The 17,043-nt window shown below is 36.7% G+C and overlaps 1 protein-coding gene across 1 annotated transcript; it reads right to left on the minus strand.

Annotated features, from left to right (window-relative positions):
• Nucleotides 1-2,530: 2,530 nt before the first annotated feature.
• Nucleotides 2,531-16,527, minus strand: LOC133655774 (5'(3')-deoxyribonucleotidase, mitochondrial-like). The gene is made up of 5 exons (XM_062056240.1): nucleotides 15,834-16,527; nucleotides 12,483-12,583; nucleotides 6,935-6,995; nucleotides 6,731-6,845; nucleotides 2,531-3,709 (listed from the first exon to the last, which is right to left on the minus strand). Exons 1-5 carry the CDS (start codon nucleotides 16,080-16,082, stop codon nucleotides 3,570-3,572), a joined length of 666 nt encoding a protein of 221 aa, XP_061912224.1. The 5' UTR covers nucleotides 16,083-16,527; the 3' UTR covers nucleotides 2,531-3,569.
• Between the last annotated feature and the right edge of the window lie 516 nt (nucleotides 16,528-17,043).

Raw genomic sequence — 17,043 nt, forward strand, 5'->3', positions numbered from 1 at the left:
CCAATTCTGAAAAATTCTCCTAACACAAATTGAGAGACAGCGTCCTCTGGTGACAAGATGTGATAAGTAACCATGTTCATCACTATACTGTATAACAGGGCTATTCAAGTTCAGTAGTTCCAAACTGAGTTTAAAACTTTGAGAACAGCCAGTCAACTTTGCAGCAAATCAATAAAACCACTAGACTATAGAGTGCTCCTGCAGGAGAGAGGAACTTGGACCACTGTAAACACATTGGCAGATCCATGCATTGACATTTTAACCTTGCTAGCAAACATAGAACACTCCTGTCCAAACTTGTGATTGATATAACTGAGGCGTTCCACACGGCACCCCTTAAGTCCTCTCCTTTTAGTTATTATTTTTCATTTTGTGATTTATAGAGCTAAAGTGTTGCTGTGGATTGTTGTTTCCTTTAGATCAGTGGTTCTTAACCTTGTTGGAGGTACCGAACCCCACCAGTTTCATATGCGCATTCACCGAACCCGAACCGTAATCATAAAATGATGTTATTATAATAAAGAAATACTAATAAAGATATATTTTACAAACGGAAAGTTAAAGGAATGGACACATGATTCCATTTTTACATCTCATTGTGCAACATGTGAATGTTTTAGTGGGAACTAAATGCGATATCTGAAAGGGGTAAACATTATTTCCAAAGCAGGACCCCCCCACCCAAACATATAATACTAGTACACAGCTCATGAAAAACAATATGTTATAGTCATTTTAAGTGGGCCAAAACACTTAAATTAGAAAATAATCTCATGGAAATGACTGCTGTCATTTGATTATAATAATAAAACATTTAACTTTCTATTTAGTCAGGTTTGGGACAGGTGTGCTGCAGGTGTGACCACAGTGCATGTGCTCGTCTGACGTCGCTCACATGTGCTCCACCGAATGCTCAAGGAGTTTTTGCGTTTGCTCACACATATGGAAAATTAGAGGGAACATTGTTTTGGGGTATCCATAATACGCCAACGGGGAGAGGTTTTTGTTTACACGATGAGTCGGGTGTGTCTTGACCTCCGCGGCGGAGGCTCTGCCGAACCCCTGAGGCCAACTCACAGAACCCCTAGGGTTCGATCGAACCCAGGTTAAGAACCACTGCTTTAGATGGAGTCAGTAGTCATTTGTTCAATGTATTTACTTACAATAGTGGTGTTCCTCAAGGTTTCATTTTAGGTCCTCTCTTTTTCATTATTTGGGCTATTTAACTGGTGGCCCCCAAGTTCAGTTCAAAACATTTGTTTGCAGCATATTCTTAAAAACGCCATAGGATATTGTCATAGAGATGATCTTTGACTAGCTTTTATGCAGAGGGTCCTTAAAAAAAGCAGAGCACTTCTATAACTCTGACAAAACAAAAACAACCAAAATCAAATGTCTACTATAGAGGCCGCTGGTTTCTATTTACAAAGACTAAGAGTTAACGGCTTGGCTTTCTGAAAATGTGGCTCTCAAAATAATTTAGTTGATTATGCTTGCTGTATAACAAGCTGGATTTAGGTGCCATAGCATGATTGCTTCTTTGTTTGAAGCCCCAAATACATCAGTTACACTGTTATACAGATGGAGACTTTAGAGATGATTATAACATATGATACTTTTGTGAAAAAGTGAGAAAGAGATATTACAAAAAATGCATTTTTGCACATGAGTCTTTCTTTTTTTTTAGAAGGCTGGTAACAATAATCCAAAGGCGCAAGGAGTGGACATGATGTGACCGATAATAATGACACCATGTCCGCTTAATGCAAGTGAAATATTGTAGGGATGAAAGCAACACATTTCTTAGAAATACTTTTCTTCAAAGTATGGTAGTACAATGGTTCCTTCAGAAGCAACTGTAAAAATCAACGTGCAATTTCACGAATGTATCATGCACTCACAAAATCTATAATCTATACAGACACATTTATATACATTCTGAGACCTTGTGGTGTTTTTTATGATGTCTGGCTATGTGAAAGTTAGTATCTGGAATGAATCAGAAAAAAATTTAATTAATGTATAATTTTTTTTAAATGTTTAAAGAAATATTTTATGAACAAATACATTGCTAAAACGTTTTGGAAAACTAACGTCAAAAGATAACACTTTTTTTCCCCAGTTATTATTGTATAGGAAAATTAAATATAAATGCTTGAAAATTAGCAAGAGGCATAACATATAATAATATAGTAACTACATAATATATAAAAAATAACGCACGTATCAATATTAATTTTTTCTAGATCAAATTCAAGAGTGAAAACATGTATATTATTACTATTATACCAGTACATAACATGTAATCATTTTGAGAATTTCCTAATTTCTCAATAAGTTGATGATTGCAGTGTCTTCGATAGTTCTAATATTTTAGTGAAAAACTTTAATATTTCACAATATTCTTATTTACTGAGATGCACCTGTATTCTTTTTTTTTTATATTTCTCTTTCAAATTATGTGATTGTCAAAATTTATTTGGCATTTGAGTACATTTTCTATTTAAGAAGGAATCCAGACAAACTAAACCACAAAGTGGCCAAAAGTGTACACCACAGACATTTATTTTACACCGCCTTCTCTGACAGGCAAAGAACATGGCTGAATAAACACAAACGTGTTTGCAATGTGAAGGTACTTTATCGAACCGTTGTAAATCGTTGTTATGCAAACAATGACTGGGTGGCATTTTGAGAACGCAGTTCTTGTAATGGGTATGCTCTTACAGTACTTATTTTTCTACATACAATTCAAAAACGATATAAGTAAATCCAACAAAAAAACAAGGAGTTGGGAGTGTCTGTGTAAAAAGTACATGGAAACAAAAACTGCAAAAAAAAATTTGCAAGCAAAAAAACTTTTTTTAATTGAATCACGGCATATTTAACATCATTAGTACATTAAACCATGATCTTCGTTAATAAAATCAGCCTAATTTCATTGGCTGATTCTAAATTAACACGTGCATTAGTGTATGCAATCATATTTGTTATATTTCTTTTTCAAAATAAGTAAAATGCATAGATTATTTTAAAACAAAGATAAAAATGAGCACTAAAATGATTTTTTTTTTTTTGTTTAAAGAAAAACCTCTTTGAACACTGACTATATCACACCTAATTCTAGTTATCTAATTGCCCAGTATTGCACGTACAGTATCTTGTCTGTAAATGGTAGGCAACCATTGGTGACTAATCGAGTGTGAAGAGAGGAAGTGTTTGTTGGCTCATTCACGCACCTCTGCACAAAAGGTAAAATCAGTTGAAATTGAACACACGTGTGCTAATGAGAGGATACATTTCACATTTACAGCTAACATTAAGTTCAGTCTGCACTTTGTTTGGGATCAAAACATGCTTCAGTCTCACAGCGCCTCCTTGTGGTCAAACAAGGCTAAGACACCTCAACTAGAGTGGTTTGTTTGACTTCTGGATTTACCGTCAAGTGTTTCTTTGGATCAGTGAATGATTTCCTCTATGAGCACCTGTAGCCGAATAAAAGGCAATACAGCTGGTGATGCGATCTTAATTGCATTTGGGATGCCTTAGCTTGTAACTGAAGCCGTACGTCACTTCCTTTTGCCCTCCAGGATGGCCTGCCAGTCATCAGACCACGACTGAAGGCGCCTCTGCGGAGGACTGACAGAAAGGTGCTTGTTGTGACAGGCGGTGAACAAAACGTGATCCCACGTGGGTTTGGGTTCCACACCTGCACAAGAGATGTGATTGACATGAAATATTATACACTAGAAGCATGCAGCAGCCTTGGTCCACATGGTGCACTGCCCACACAGTGTTGTTGTAGACAGACAGTAACACCATGTAGCAGCTGTCTAAGGAGGTGATGGTGAATCAGAGAAAAACACCCACGAAGCATTACACAACAGTTTTTATGAAATAATAATTTTGTTTTGGTTGCATATAAAGTATGACTGTCAAAAAAAAACGATTTTTGAATGAATCACAATTCTTATTTATAACTATCTAAAAATCAATTAATTTTTTTAAGTCTTTCCTGTCCAGCCACTTGGGCAAATCATATTGTTGATGTAAATGCAAATATCTGGTGTACAGATGTATTTTACAAAAAAGAAGTGTGTGATACTTCTCATACTGCCTTAATTATATTTAACTTTATTAAATGTTTGAGTAGAATTAAATTAAAACAAAACCAGTTTTTCTTTTAAGTAATATAAACGTTTTTCACAGCTGTTTATCTATTTTATGGATGAATGTAGTTTATCATAGAACTGGTACCCAATGCTATTAAAAAGTATTGATTTTGAATCGATCATCATTTTGAATTGAATCGTTACGCTGAGGAATCGAATCGTGTGGTGCCCAAAGATGCACAGCCCATATATACAGCGTTACCTTATCTTATGGATACCAGCTGTCTCTGTGCTTTTTGTTATGCTCTAAGTTGCGAGCATACAGTCGCGATCAAAAGTTTACTTATACTTGTAAAGAACATAATGTCATGGCTGTCTTGAGTTTCCAATAATTTCTACAACTCTTACTTTTTTGTGATAGAGTGATTGGAGCACATACTTGTTGGTCACAAAAAACATTCATGAAGTTTAGTTCTTTTATTAAATTATTATGGGTCTACTGAAAATGTGACCAAATCTGCTGGTTCAAAAGTATACATACAGCAATGTTAATATTTGGTTACATGTCCCTTGGCGAGTTTCACTGCAATAAGACCACATAACTTTCCTCCAGAAGGTCTTATCTTTGTCCATGTCATGTCAGATGAAACAAAAATTGAGCTGTTTGGCCACAATACCCAGCAATGTGTTTGGAGGAGAAGGGTGAGGCCTTTAATCCCAGGAACACCGAGCCCACCGTCAAGCATGGTGGTAGTAGTTCTATATGCTCTGGGCCTGTTTGCTGCCAATGGAACTGGTGCTTTAAATGGGACAATTCTTCAGGACAACCTAAAATCATCAGCCCGGAGGTTAGGTCTTGGGCGCAGTTGGGTGTTCCAACAGGACAATGACCCCAACAACACGTCAAAAGTGCTAAAGGAGTGGCTAAATCAGGCTAGAATTAAGGTTTTAGAATGGCATTTCCAAAGTCCTGACTTAGATGTGTGGACAATGCTGAAGAAACAAGACCATGTGAGAAAACCAACAAATTTAGCTGAACAGTATCAATTTTGGCAAGAGGAGTGGTCAAAAATTCAACCAGAAGCTTACCAGAAGCTTGTGGATGGCTACCAAAAGCACCTTATTGCAGTGAAACTTGCCAAGGGACATGTAACCAAATATTAACATTGTTGTATGTATACTTTTGACCCAGCAGATTTAGTCACATCTTCAGTAGACCCATAATAATTTCATAAAAGAACCAAACTTCATGAATGTTTTTTGTGACCAAAAAGTATGTGCTCCAATCACTCTATCACAAAAAAAAGAGTTGTAGAAAGTATTGGAAACTCAAGACAGCCATGACATTATGTTCTTCACAAGTGTATGTAAACTTTTGATCGTGACTGTGAATTGGAGTAATGAGCTTCCCCACCGCTAGCAATAATTGTCCACAGCCCACAGCCAGAGATCAACACAAACCTGCTCTCTAACCATCGAAACTGAGAATGTTAGAGAGAAGGATGACACCCACCAAATCAGAAACACACTGTTAAAACATGTCCTACCATACAGTAGACCGTCAACCTGCACCACATCAAAGTAGAATTCAACCTCCACACAGCAAACATTTATCCATGGAATATGGAATAGCTGCCAAATGGTCTGCCCGGCGTGTTTCACTTTGTTCTTTTCTTCTGACTCTACAAACTGGACAATGAAGCATTAGCCTTGGTCACTGGGTCTTATGCAGACATAAATGTTGGTTGCTGCCAACTCTGACCTCTCCGACCCTTCACTCAAAGAAGTCGGTGTGCAACATAAACAAAGACAACAGTTCCTTTTGTTACATGACGGAGAAGCAGGACCAAGTTGACACCGCATTGTCCACTTCCAAAGATAAATGCTGTAAAATATTATTACATTATGTCATAAAACTACTATGGTTGTAGTACTTTCTATTGTATTGATTTTGAAACAATATTGTTTTCTTTTCAAAGAGGCATGTTATGTGTTAAAATAGTTTTTTGGGGTGGAAGGGCCAAGCACAAATTAAATTGATTTAAATTAATTTCAATGGGTGGTGCTGATTTGTGTTACAAGCTCGGTCATAGAACTAATTGAGCTTTTGTACTGTACTGTACTGTATGCAGACACATTTTCATAAGTAGGACATTTACACACCAATATTTACATTATGACGTTACATCATTGCTCTTTTCAGGCTGAATATATTACACACAAAGGAAGACTATAAGGTAAGTAATTTAAATATTATGTTGATATTGTTAAACTGTTAATAGCACCCAGTCATATAGTATCTATTTAATCTATTATCAACACAAATTATTTATTAAATGTATAGTTAATACATGTGATTGGTATCGATATTGGTATCGATACATATCGAACATAGTATTACTGTGATTAGTGGTACTAGTATAACGTTTTGTTTTTGAAGTAGTATATTTTAAGAAGTAATTTTGAAAGTAGATAGCAGACCTATATCTCAACTGTGTTTAATTATACTACTACACTTTAATAGTTTTTTAATCCCTTGTCGCGCCATATGAAATGAGCCTTTTAAAGGTTTGATATAATTGGGCTCTAAATAGATGAAACCAAACCGAGATTCATACCTAAAATGTCAGGCTTATCGTCTATAAGGATGTCTCCGCTGACCACCGTCTTGTCTCTGGTCAGGATAACCTGCTCCAGGAATTCATGTCCCAAATGCTTTTCAACCCACGCATACTGGGAAAAAAGAAAAAAGAAAAAAAACACAATGACAACCTGTAATGCTTCCTAGAGTGAACATGTCACTGATGAGCAAGAAAGCGTACCTTTTCATAAGGGCAGTGCTTGAAATGCTTGATAGGGCTGGTGCAGATAAAGACGTCTGTACTGTGTTGGAATGGAAAATAGGGGGAAATTACACAAACAAAATTAATATTTTCTCATTTTAGTGATGTCAAGTGATTTGATTGCTGTACCATAGCAATGTACTTTACAGTATAGGGCAATTTGACTCAACAAATGTCAAAGTAAATGTTACGAGGCCATTGCGTGACAACCTTCCTGCCAAAAATAATCTCCAAAATGCATTACTCATGCAGGTGGCAGATAGAATATGCATCCTGCTATTGACCTAAAATGTTCCATTAGTAATTTAGTAGGCACTCAGCTGGTGTGGAAAAAAATCCTACATTATAGTTTATATAGATATGTAACAGTATAAAAATCTCATATCACGGTTTCCCTCGTTTTCATGTGTTTTTTTTTGCCTTTTGGTTTGAGACCGCGCAACAACGGGTGAAACGTTTGTGACTTCTTTGCGACTTTTTGGAGCGTTTTTGTGGACTTTTCGCTCCCCATCCCGTAGTCTTTTGACCATGGCCATGTTTGCACCAGAGAGCAGCTGCTGGCTCTCTGCTCTTCACGTGAAGAGGCCGAAGAAGATGCGAAAAAAGAGATGGTGCCGCGGAGCTGGCGTTGAGCATCAGGATGGACGAGCTTCACGGAGCCCTGGCAGAGTGAGCATGGATTGGACACCTTAGTATCCCTAAACGGATTCTCGCTTATCCGTGCAGACTGGACATTGGATGAGAGCTAGTGCACAGCCTAGGTTGGAGTCGGCTCTCTTTGTTGCTTTGTTGGGTCTGTTTCTGCCTCTGGCTGTGCTGACCTTGACCCCAGCAGACAATTGCCTGGAGAATCACAGAGGCCACTTTGCTTGGGGGGAAGGGGACCTATGACGATTTTCCTCTTTTCTGAAGTATAAATGTAACAATGTTGGATACTCATGTAAAACAATGCCTAAATGTCAAATCATAAAGTACATGCTTTTGGTTTCAGATGCCTGGAGTTTTTTTAACAATGGGCCATTTGTGAAATCACAGATTGACGGACGTACTTATGTGGGCATCCTCGTATCTGCTGTCGGCCAGCCTCCTCCCCTTCTGTTGAGCCCAAACTTAGTCTGCAGTCTGAGCCTGCTCTGATGTATACAAAATAATTATTGTGTGTTTATTTGTCCACGACATTTGACATGGGACTGTTTTGTCAACCTGGACCAGTAAGTATGAAGTAGGGATGTAATGATAAACGGTATAATGATATACTATTGTAAAATTCCCGACGGTAAGTAATACCGTTTAAAGTTGCTAGAAACAGAGTCGCAGCAGCGCTGGCGCATGCGCACTATTGTTGTTTGGCGTGAAAATCATGACGGAATATAACTACACTGACTTTACTACGAAGATTTCCCCTCGGAGTAAACAGAGCAGAGTGCTTGGTTTAACTTCATTTTCCACTGCTTCATTTCCGTGGAGTCTCGACATGCGTTTAAGAGGGCACTGCTGTTTTTAGATGGCGACAGGTGGACAATATTGGAGACAGATGCATTTGTCTTACACTAAAAGTATAGAGCGAATTTAGAAAACTATTTGATGTTGCTTTTATTTTCTCAATACAGCATCCATCAGCTGCTGTGACTGAGAGTTAATGATGTGAGGAAGCATGCAGCAGGCGATGTGTTGGGAATATTGCCACAACTTGTTTATAAAGTCTTTAGTTTGTTTACTGGGATGGTCACTCGTCTTTTATTCAACTGCAAACTTTATCAGTGTTCAAATGACATAAATATGAGCTAGAATGTTTTGCCATCTCATCAAATTGAACGCAGGCTGTGAAGATTGTGTATTCGATGTGAGAGGTATCACTCTTGTTTATTTTTGTTTGCCAAACTGTTGCACTGAACCAAAAGGAGGTGTTGGAGAAGAACAAAGCTTGCTTATTAGACTTTATCTTTATTAGCCAAACTGCTTTGAGTTTGATGTTGATATAAAAAGTAAACACCATGTTTGTTTACATTACTTATGGGTTTTTTTCATTTTAAAGTTATTACTTTAAAAACCATTCATGTGACGTAGCATTTTGTTAATGTTTTATTGTGTACAGTTAATTCCTATACAACATATTTCTGCTCCAACTGTACTGATACAGCATGTACATACATTAGTACATGTACATAACTTAAAAAACTATCTCTCTCTCTAAAATAGAGATAAAGGCATCATGTAATGAGAAAGAGATGACACGTTGATATTAATGAACAAAAAAAACAAATATTTGTCTTTAAATATATGGATAACGTTTATCTACAGCCTTTTTAGTAGACATTACAAATTACACGATGGCGTCGCGTTCACACCCCACCCAAACTTTGTTTTACCTAACATAATTATTAATTGTGATTTTAATATTGATAAAAAATAATCCTAATTATTATTATGGCAATAATCGTGCAGCCCTATGTATAAGGCTAGATCTCATACATGAACACTATTTGTATGTATATGAACAAAAAGTGCAGTTATCTTAAGGCCATCAGGTGCCATCTTTCAAAATTCTTACATTTGTTTTTATTTTTGTATCTCTCATGTCCATAAAGTGCTATCTTGTATAATTTTTACATTTATTTTATTTATTGATGTTATTTTTTTTCTGCCATATTACTTTGTGTTGTTTTCATATGCACATTATTTTTTTACTTGAGGTCCATCAAACAGTGTTTTTATCTACAGTGTTTTCTCTACAAAGAAAATATTTTTGAATGTGTTGTTTGTGTTTTTTAAATAAAACTTGGTTACAAGATTTCAGTACAAGTACTTTTTAAATTTTTTTAGCACATTTAAAAATACTGTGATAATAATGATAACCGTGATAATTTTAGTCACAATAACCGTGATGAAAAATGGCAACATTATCACTTTGTTTGAGGAATCAAAAGAGAAGCAGGATAAAATTCTATCTCACTTTATTGTGGCATGCGCACAATAACACCGACATGCAATGTGAAATGACATCAATGTATTGATCTTTAATTGGGCAGGTGCACCTAAAGTTGTGACCAGTGATTCTATGTAATGTTTATGGATTTTATTTCTGACCGTGTCTTGTGAAGAGAAATATTTAAGATATACAGTATATTTAACATTTAAAAAAATATATTTCTGATATTTTTGGAGCGGGTGGGGTGTGCAGGGTTTCAATCTAAGAGGTCACCGCCACACACATAGAAAGTAGGTTATAAATGTGACTGTGGAACACCATATATGCAAAATTTACACTAAAGCAAATAAAAAGTAAAAAAGCAGAGCTTTGACAGGCTGTGTAAAAAAGGACCAGTATCAGCCCCTACTAACTTACCAATAAACAAGCCAAAACAGCACCTATGGACTATGCACTTTGTAAGCATATTAGGGCTGTCAAACGATTACCGTATTTTTTGGACTATAAGTCGCAGTTTTTTTCAGGGTGCGACTTATACTCAGGAGCGACTTATGTGTGAAATTATTAACACATTGCCGTAAAATATCAAAAAATATTATTGAGCTCATTCACGTAAGAGACTAGAGGTATAAGATTTCATGGGATTTAGCGATTAGGAGTGACCGATTGTTTGGTAAACGTATAGCATGTTCTATATGTTATAGTTATTTGAATGACTCTTACCATAATATGTTACGTTAACATACCAGGCCCGTTCTCAGTTGGTTATTTATGCTTCATATAAAGTACACTTATTCAGCCTGTTGTTCACTATTCTTTATTTATTTTAAATTGCCTTTCAAATGTCTATTCTTGGTTTTGGGTTTTTCAAATAAATGTCTCCAAAAAATGTGACTTATACTCCAGTGCGACTTATATGTTTTTTTCCTTCTTTATTATGCATTTGCGGCCGGTGCGACTTATACTCCGGAGCGACTTATACTCTGAAAAATACGGTAAATTATTTAATCGCGATTAATCGCATTTGTTTACAGTTAACTTTAAATTAATCGCAATAATCGCAGATAGATATAATTTTTCATCATTAATAAGTGTATCATAGACAGATAATTTTCGAGTTTTTTAAAACTATGATTGGACAATTTGTTTGCTTTAATTACATACTTATTTTACATTAACAACTCAACACAAAATGGAAATAAACACACTTTTAATGGCAATAAAGACAATTATTTGCAGTGCGTTGATGTATACCAGGCAGAAATTAAATTAGTGCTGTAGGAGCAATTGCATTCAGAGGAGAGGAGCTACACCATGTTTAGATACCAGTTGCACATATATATAACACAAAATGTGGATTGTTACAATCATGGTTTGATTGTAAAGATGTTTAGTAATGTAATCTCTAACATTTTTAACTGAATAAATGCTTCTGATTTTCTGTACATTACGTGTTGTAAAAGTTAATGGGAAGCATATCACCGCATTGCAATGTCGTAACCTTCTCTACTTATTAATAAAGTCTAATATTCAGCCAGCTAAACAGTCTGTAATTGAGGACTATCAAAGAATATACACAATATTTCAGCCTGCCAAAAAATTTCCCTACCATATTCCTCATTGATTGATTGATTGATTGAGACTTTTATTAGTAGGTTGCACAGTGAAGTACATATTCCGTACAATTGACCACTAAATGGTAACACCCGAATAAGTTTTTCAACTTGTTTAAGTCGGGGTCCACTTAAATTGATTCATGATACAGATATATACTATCATATATACTATCATCATAATACAGTCATCACACAAGATAATCACATTGAATTATTTACATTATTTACAATCAGGAGTGTGGAGGGGGGGTGGGGTGATGTTCTTGCATCTATTTAGGAAAAAGTATCACAGATTCTATTACAAAACATATTTGACAAAGCATTATTGTAATTTAAGACCTTTTTCATTTTGGTTTGTGTAGTTGGACAAGTAGCACTATTATTTTGAAGTCAGAAATGCATGATTGGTTTAGAAGAGGCATCTTGGCATGTTTTTAAGACAGACCTGAATGTTGGCAATAAAAAAGTGCCCTTCAACTTTCTGCTTACTGGCTTTCATTTCTGCTCAGCTTTGTATCCCATTTTACTAAACAGTTATAGTAACAATCCACATTTTGTGTTATGAATGCATTCAAGTGTAATCTAAACACAGAAGTGAAGCTCCACTTCTCTGAATGCAATTGCTCCAGCAAACATTTGCTGCAGTGATGACAGCTCACGGCGATCTTGGATGAAAATAGTCTTGTCTTGTCAGGAGAATGACTTGCCAGGGCTTTGGACCTGGGCTTTCCATAATATACACTTTTCTTTGTCCATTTGTACTTGCTATTTTTTCCCCCGCTTGTGGCTCATCAGTAACTGAACGCAACTATATTTTACCACCCTACGGAGTGGACTGAGGGTCAGACATGACGCGTGCATGTTAATTACACGTCAAGAAAATTAGCGCCATTAAAGGAAATTATGGTTAACTCTTTAATATTGTATTACCTTAGACAGCCCAAATGCATATACAAGTGAAGGATGCTTGTGTTCAACCTACTTGTCCATGTTGGACATCTGCTTCAGTGCTTCAATGCCGCCTGGGAGGGGCTCCAGGTCTATAAAGAAGTCCTTGGACTCCCATATACCGATGGCTTTCTCCTGGAGATAAAAAACATGTTATGATCAAAAGGGACACACACAGCACATGCAGACAACTATGTGCTTATTATGAAACATTCCAAAGGTGAGGTGATACAGTTAAACCTGGTGTGTAAAACTCGTTTTTATTGAGGGCCACATCGCAGTTATGGCTGCCCTCAAAGGGCTTGTGTAATAGTGAATATATTTTGAATCGTATTAATTTGGATGTATAATGGCCTCATTATAATGATACAAAATAATTGCCTATGCATTAGACTTTTTTTTTTTTTTTTTTATAGGTACAGGTGTAATTTTTCTGTCAAAATTGAAAGATTGAATATGTTTAGTCAGAAAGATTAATTACTTTATTGACGCACATTATTGTAAGGATTTTGTGGACAACATAAAATGATTACCTGCTTTGTTAGCCACCTCGTACTGATCGTATATTACGACTTATAATGCATATAAAAAAAGAAAAACATACGTGTTCTTGACACATGTTCCACATACATACATATTACATACACTCTTGCATACAATCACGTATCAGCAAACACATCCATACAAGTGTACACAATCACACACTTACAAATGCACACCCACATCACACAAAACACGGCACACTGCTAAAGCGTAATTTATATTTACCATAACAATGTAAAAGGTTAATATAGGCCCCTCCACTCTATTACCCACTCTTTTTCTCCTTTCTTTAGTAATCCAATAATTAATTACATTTGTGTGTTGTTGAATTTGAAGCGATCGTAATGTTGATAATAGACGTACATTTTGTTATTCATAATCAATATTGTTATTTATTTTGGTACAGTATTACCATTGTTTCAGTTGTAGTGCAATAATTTCCATATGTGAATAACTCTATCTACTTCACTTATTAGCTTTTCTTTAAAATTTCTGGTATCATATTTGTATATATTGTATTTGCTCATGTAGTTCTGTTGTTTTTGTTTTTCTCTCTGTGTTGTCCCCACAATTTTTCCCAAAGTCTTCTTTTTTCTCTCATTTCTATCCCCTTCTGCTCCAGTCCTAAATATACTCAAACATTTAATAAAGTCAAATACAATTAAGGCAAGAATAGAAATACCCCACACTTCTATTTTGAAAAGTAAATCTGTACAGCAAATATGGGCATCTACATCAACAATATGATTTGTTTGAGTGGTTGGACAGGACATATTTAATTAATTCCTAAACTAGCTGTAGTTGTTAGTTCAGTTCAGTTCAATTTCAGTTTATTTCGAACATGCATACGATACAATGTAATGCATCACATATTTCCAGTTGTTTCATTACAGCCCGTCCGAAAAGGAGTAGGAAGAAGCTTATTTAATTCTACCCCTTTTCATACCATAGCAATTTTATCCCATTTATTTGTTCTCTGTAACAGAACAGTGAATAAATACATAATACATAGATAAAATACCATAGTAAGTAAACAGATATAGTACATACAACATTTCTTAGTTAAAAGTTTGTTTTTTGTTTTTTAAAGCATGTTACAATTATGCTGTGTTGGAGGGGTGCAGGGGTCGGGGGTCGGGGGGTCAAGCACAAATTAAATTGATTTCAATTAATTTTAGTGGAAGACATTAATTTGCGATACGAGGGTTTTCACTTCCACTACAGAACCAATTAAGCTCGAAAATTGAGGTATTGCTGTATATGCATACATACACTATATTGCCAAAAGTATTTGGCCACCCATCCAAATTATCAGAATCAGGCATACTTGCCAACCCTCCCGGTATTCAGCGCCTCTCCCGACAACCTCCCGGCAGAGATTTTCTCCCGACAAACTCCCGGTATTCAGCCGGAGCTGGAGGCCACGCCCCCTCCAGCTCAATGCGGACCTGAGACTGAGTGGGGACAGCCTGTTCTCACGTCCGCTTTCCCACAATATAAACAGCTTGCCTGCCCAATGACGTCATAACATCTAGGGCTTTTAGAGAGTAGAGTGCACAACTGCGCACACAACAAGGAGACGAAGCAGAAGAACGAGGAAATTACAGACATGGCGACGCCGTCGACGAGCAAGATGAAGAAATACGCTTGCAAGTTCCAAAACGAATGGAAACAAGAATTTCAGTTCATCCAGGACAGATCGAAGGGGAAGGTGTATGTTGCCTGTAAATATGTAGAACAGACTTCTCCATTGAACATGGTGGCCGAAATGATATACTCATCATGAACGGAGAAGTTAAACAGGACAATACTGCCATCTAATGGATAGCCACCTGAACACTGAAATTCAAGTATTTTTTTTATGTAAATAAAATAAATATATATATATATATATATATATATATATATATAGCTAGAATTCACTGAAAGTCAAGTATTTTATACATATATATATATATACACATATATATATATATATATATATATATATATATATATATATATATATATATATATATATATATATATATATATATATATATATATATATATATATATATATACACACATATATATGAAATACTCGAGTTGGTGAATTCTAGCTGTAAATAACCATGCCCCCCCCACCCCTTACCCCACCCCCCACCCACCTCCCGATATTGGAGGTCTCAAGGTTGGCAAGTATGGAATCAGTTGTCCTAATCACTTGTAGGAATTATGGTGTGGGGTTGTTTTTCAGGAGTTGGGCTTGGCCCCTTAGTTCCAGTGAAAGGAACTTTGAATGCTCCAGGATATCAAAACATTTTGGACAAGTCCATGCTCCCAACTTTGTGGGAACAGTTTGGAGCGGGCCCCTTCCTCTTCCAACATGACTGTGCACCAGTGCACAAAGCAAGGTCCATAAAGACATGGATGACAGAGTCTGGTGTGGATGAACTTGACTGGCCTGCACAAAGTCCTGACCTGAACCCTATATTAGCCAGGCCTTCTCGACCAACATCAGTGTGTGACGTCACCAATGCGCTTTTGGAAGAATGGTCGAAAATTCCTATAAACACACTCCGCAACCTTGTGGACAGCCTTCCCAGAAGAGTTGAAGCTGTAATAGATGCAAAAGGTGGACCCACATCATATTGAACCCTATTGGTTAGGAATGGGATGGCACTTCAAGTTCATATGTGAGTCAAGGCAATCATTTTGGCAATATAGTGTATGTCAAATATTTGATTTTGAGCATTATCCTGAAATGTCACCAAAAAAGGTAACTTTCTGAGTAGTGTGCATTTGCAGACATTGTTTTAAATACCAACAGATACATTAATTAACGTAGTAGAATACTCACAGAAAGATCACTCCTGAGTCTTCCATACTGGGTGGACACCCAGAACCCTCTCCTGTCCTCCAGGGAGATGTAGGGCTCATCCGGATACCTCGCCCGGTATTTACTCAAGAACCCGCCCTCAAAGTCGGCCAGGACGCCGTCCATGTCAACCAACACCCGCAGTCTCTTACCAGTAGGCGAGTGGAAGGAGTCACGGAGTAACGCGAGTCCTTTTCCCAGGAGCAGGCGGCTTGTGCTCGGCGACAACATGGTGGTGGACTCGGGCACCACCGGTCAATTCTTTTCAAGAAAAAGTCCGCATGGAGGGCGAAAAGTGTTTTTTTATTTTTCGCGCGTTACACGTCTCCTGTTGACGTTGTTGTCACTGTGAACGTTATCATTCGCACGGCTCCAACGCTAACTTGACGTTAGCTTTGAAGCTAGTTGCTAGCTAAGCGGTACTGCAGCCAAGAGGTCAAATGTGACGGTAAAATAGTATGTTGGGGTGTGTTTCAGCCATTTGTTGGCGTGTATTTTTGTTTTTAAAACGACTTTGTAATTCTGGCAACCTTTTAGAAAATGCTTGTTTGAGATGCCAAAGGGAAAGCCCACAGTAGTAGAATACTACACTACTGCGGTGCCAAATGTAAACACCTTGGCTCAGCTCAACTAGAAGGAACAAACTGTACAGTTAGGGTGGGCGGATCGATCCAAATATCGATCAATACCAAGGGTAATATCAGGATCAGATCGATACTAGTATGATGAGATCGATATTTTTCAGCTGTGTTTATTTTCTCAAATATCGGCGTGTGTGTGTTTTGTTTATAGTGTTTATATAATGTTTACACACACATGATGGCTTCTGTGGCATACGTGAAATGAATGAGAGCCAGTCGTCGTATTTGCATGTGTTTACTTATTATTCAATTACTTTTTATGATACTCGAAATGTTTTCACCAAGTACAACCTCAACAAAAAACACCAAAATTACCAACATTAAAATGCAGTAGTGTAGTAGGCATTGGCGTTGTTAGGCCTATTTTAGGGGGGCTCAAGCCCCCCTAAATAATTTGGTGTTAAAAAAAAAAAAAAACTTTTTTTTTTATTTTTTTTTACAAATACATGCCAACATATTTGTTATAAAGTGGCCCGAATATGAGTTTAAATAAATAATCATATAACCTGTCATTATTCACTCAGTTTCCCCTCACTTCATAGTGTAAGGTA

Source organism: Entelurus aequoreus, linkage group LG08 (genome assembly GCF_033978785.1).
Source record: "Entelurus aequoreus isolate RoL-2023_Sb linkage group LG08, RoL_Eaeq_v1.1, whole genome shotgun sequence".
Lineage (NCBI taxonomy): Eukaryota > Metazoa > Chordata > Actinopteri > Syngnathiformes > Syngnathidae > Entelurus > Entelurus aequoreus.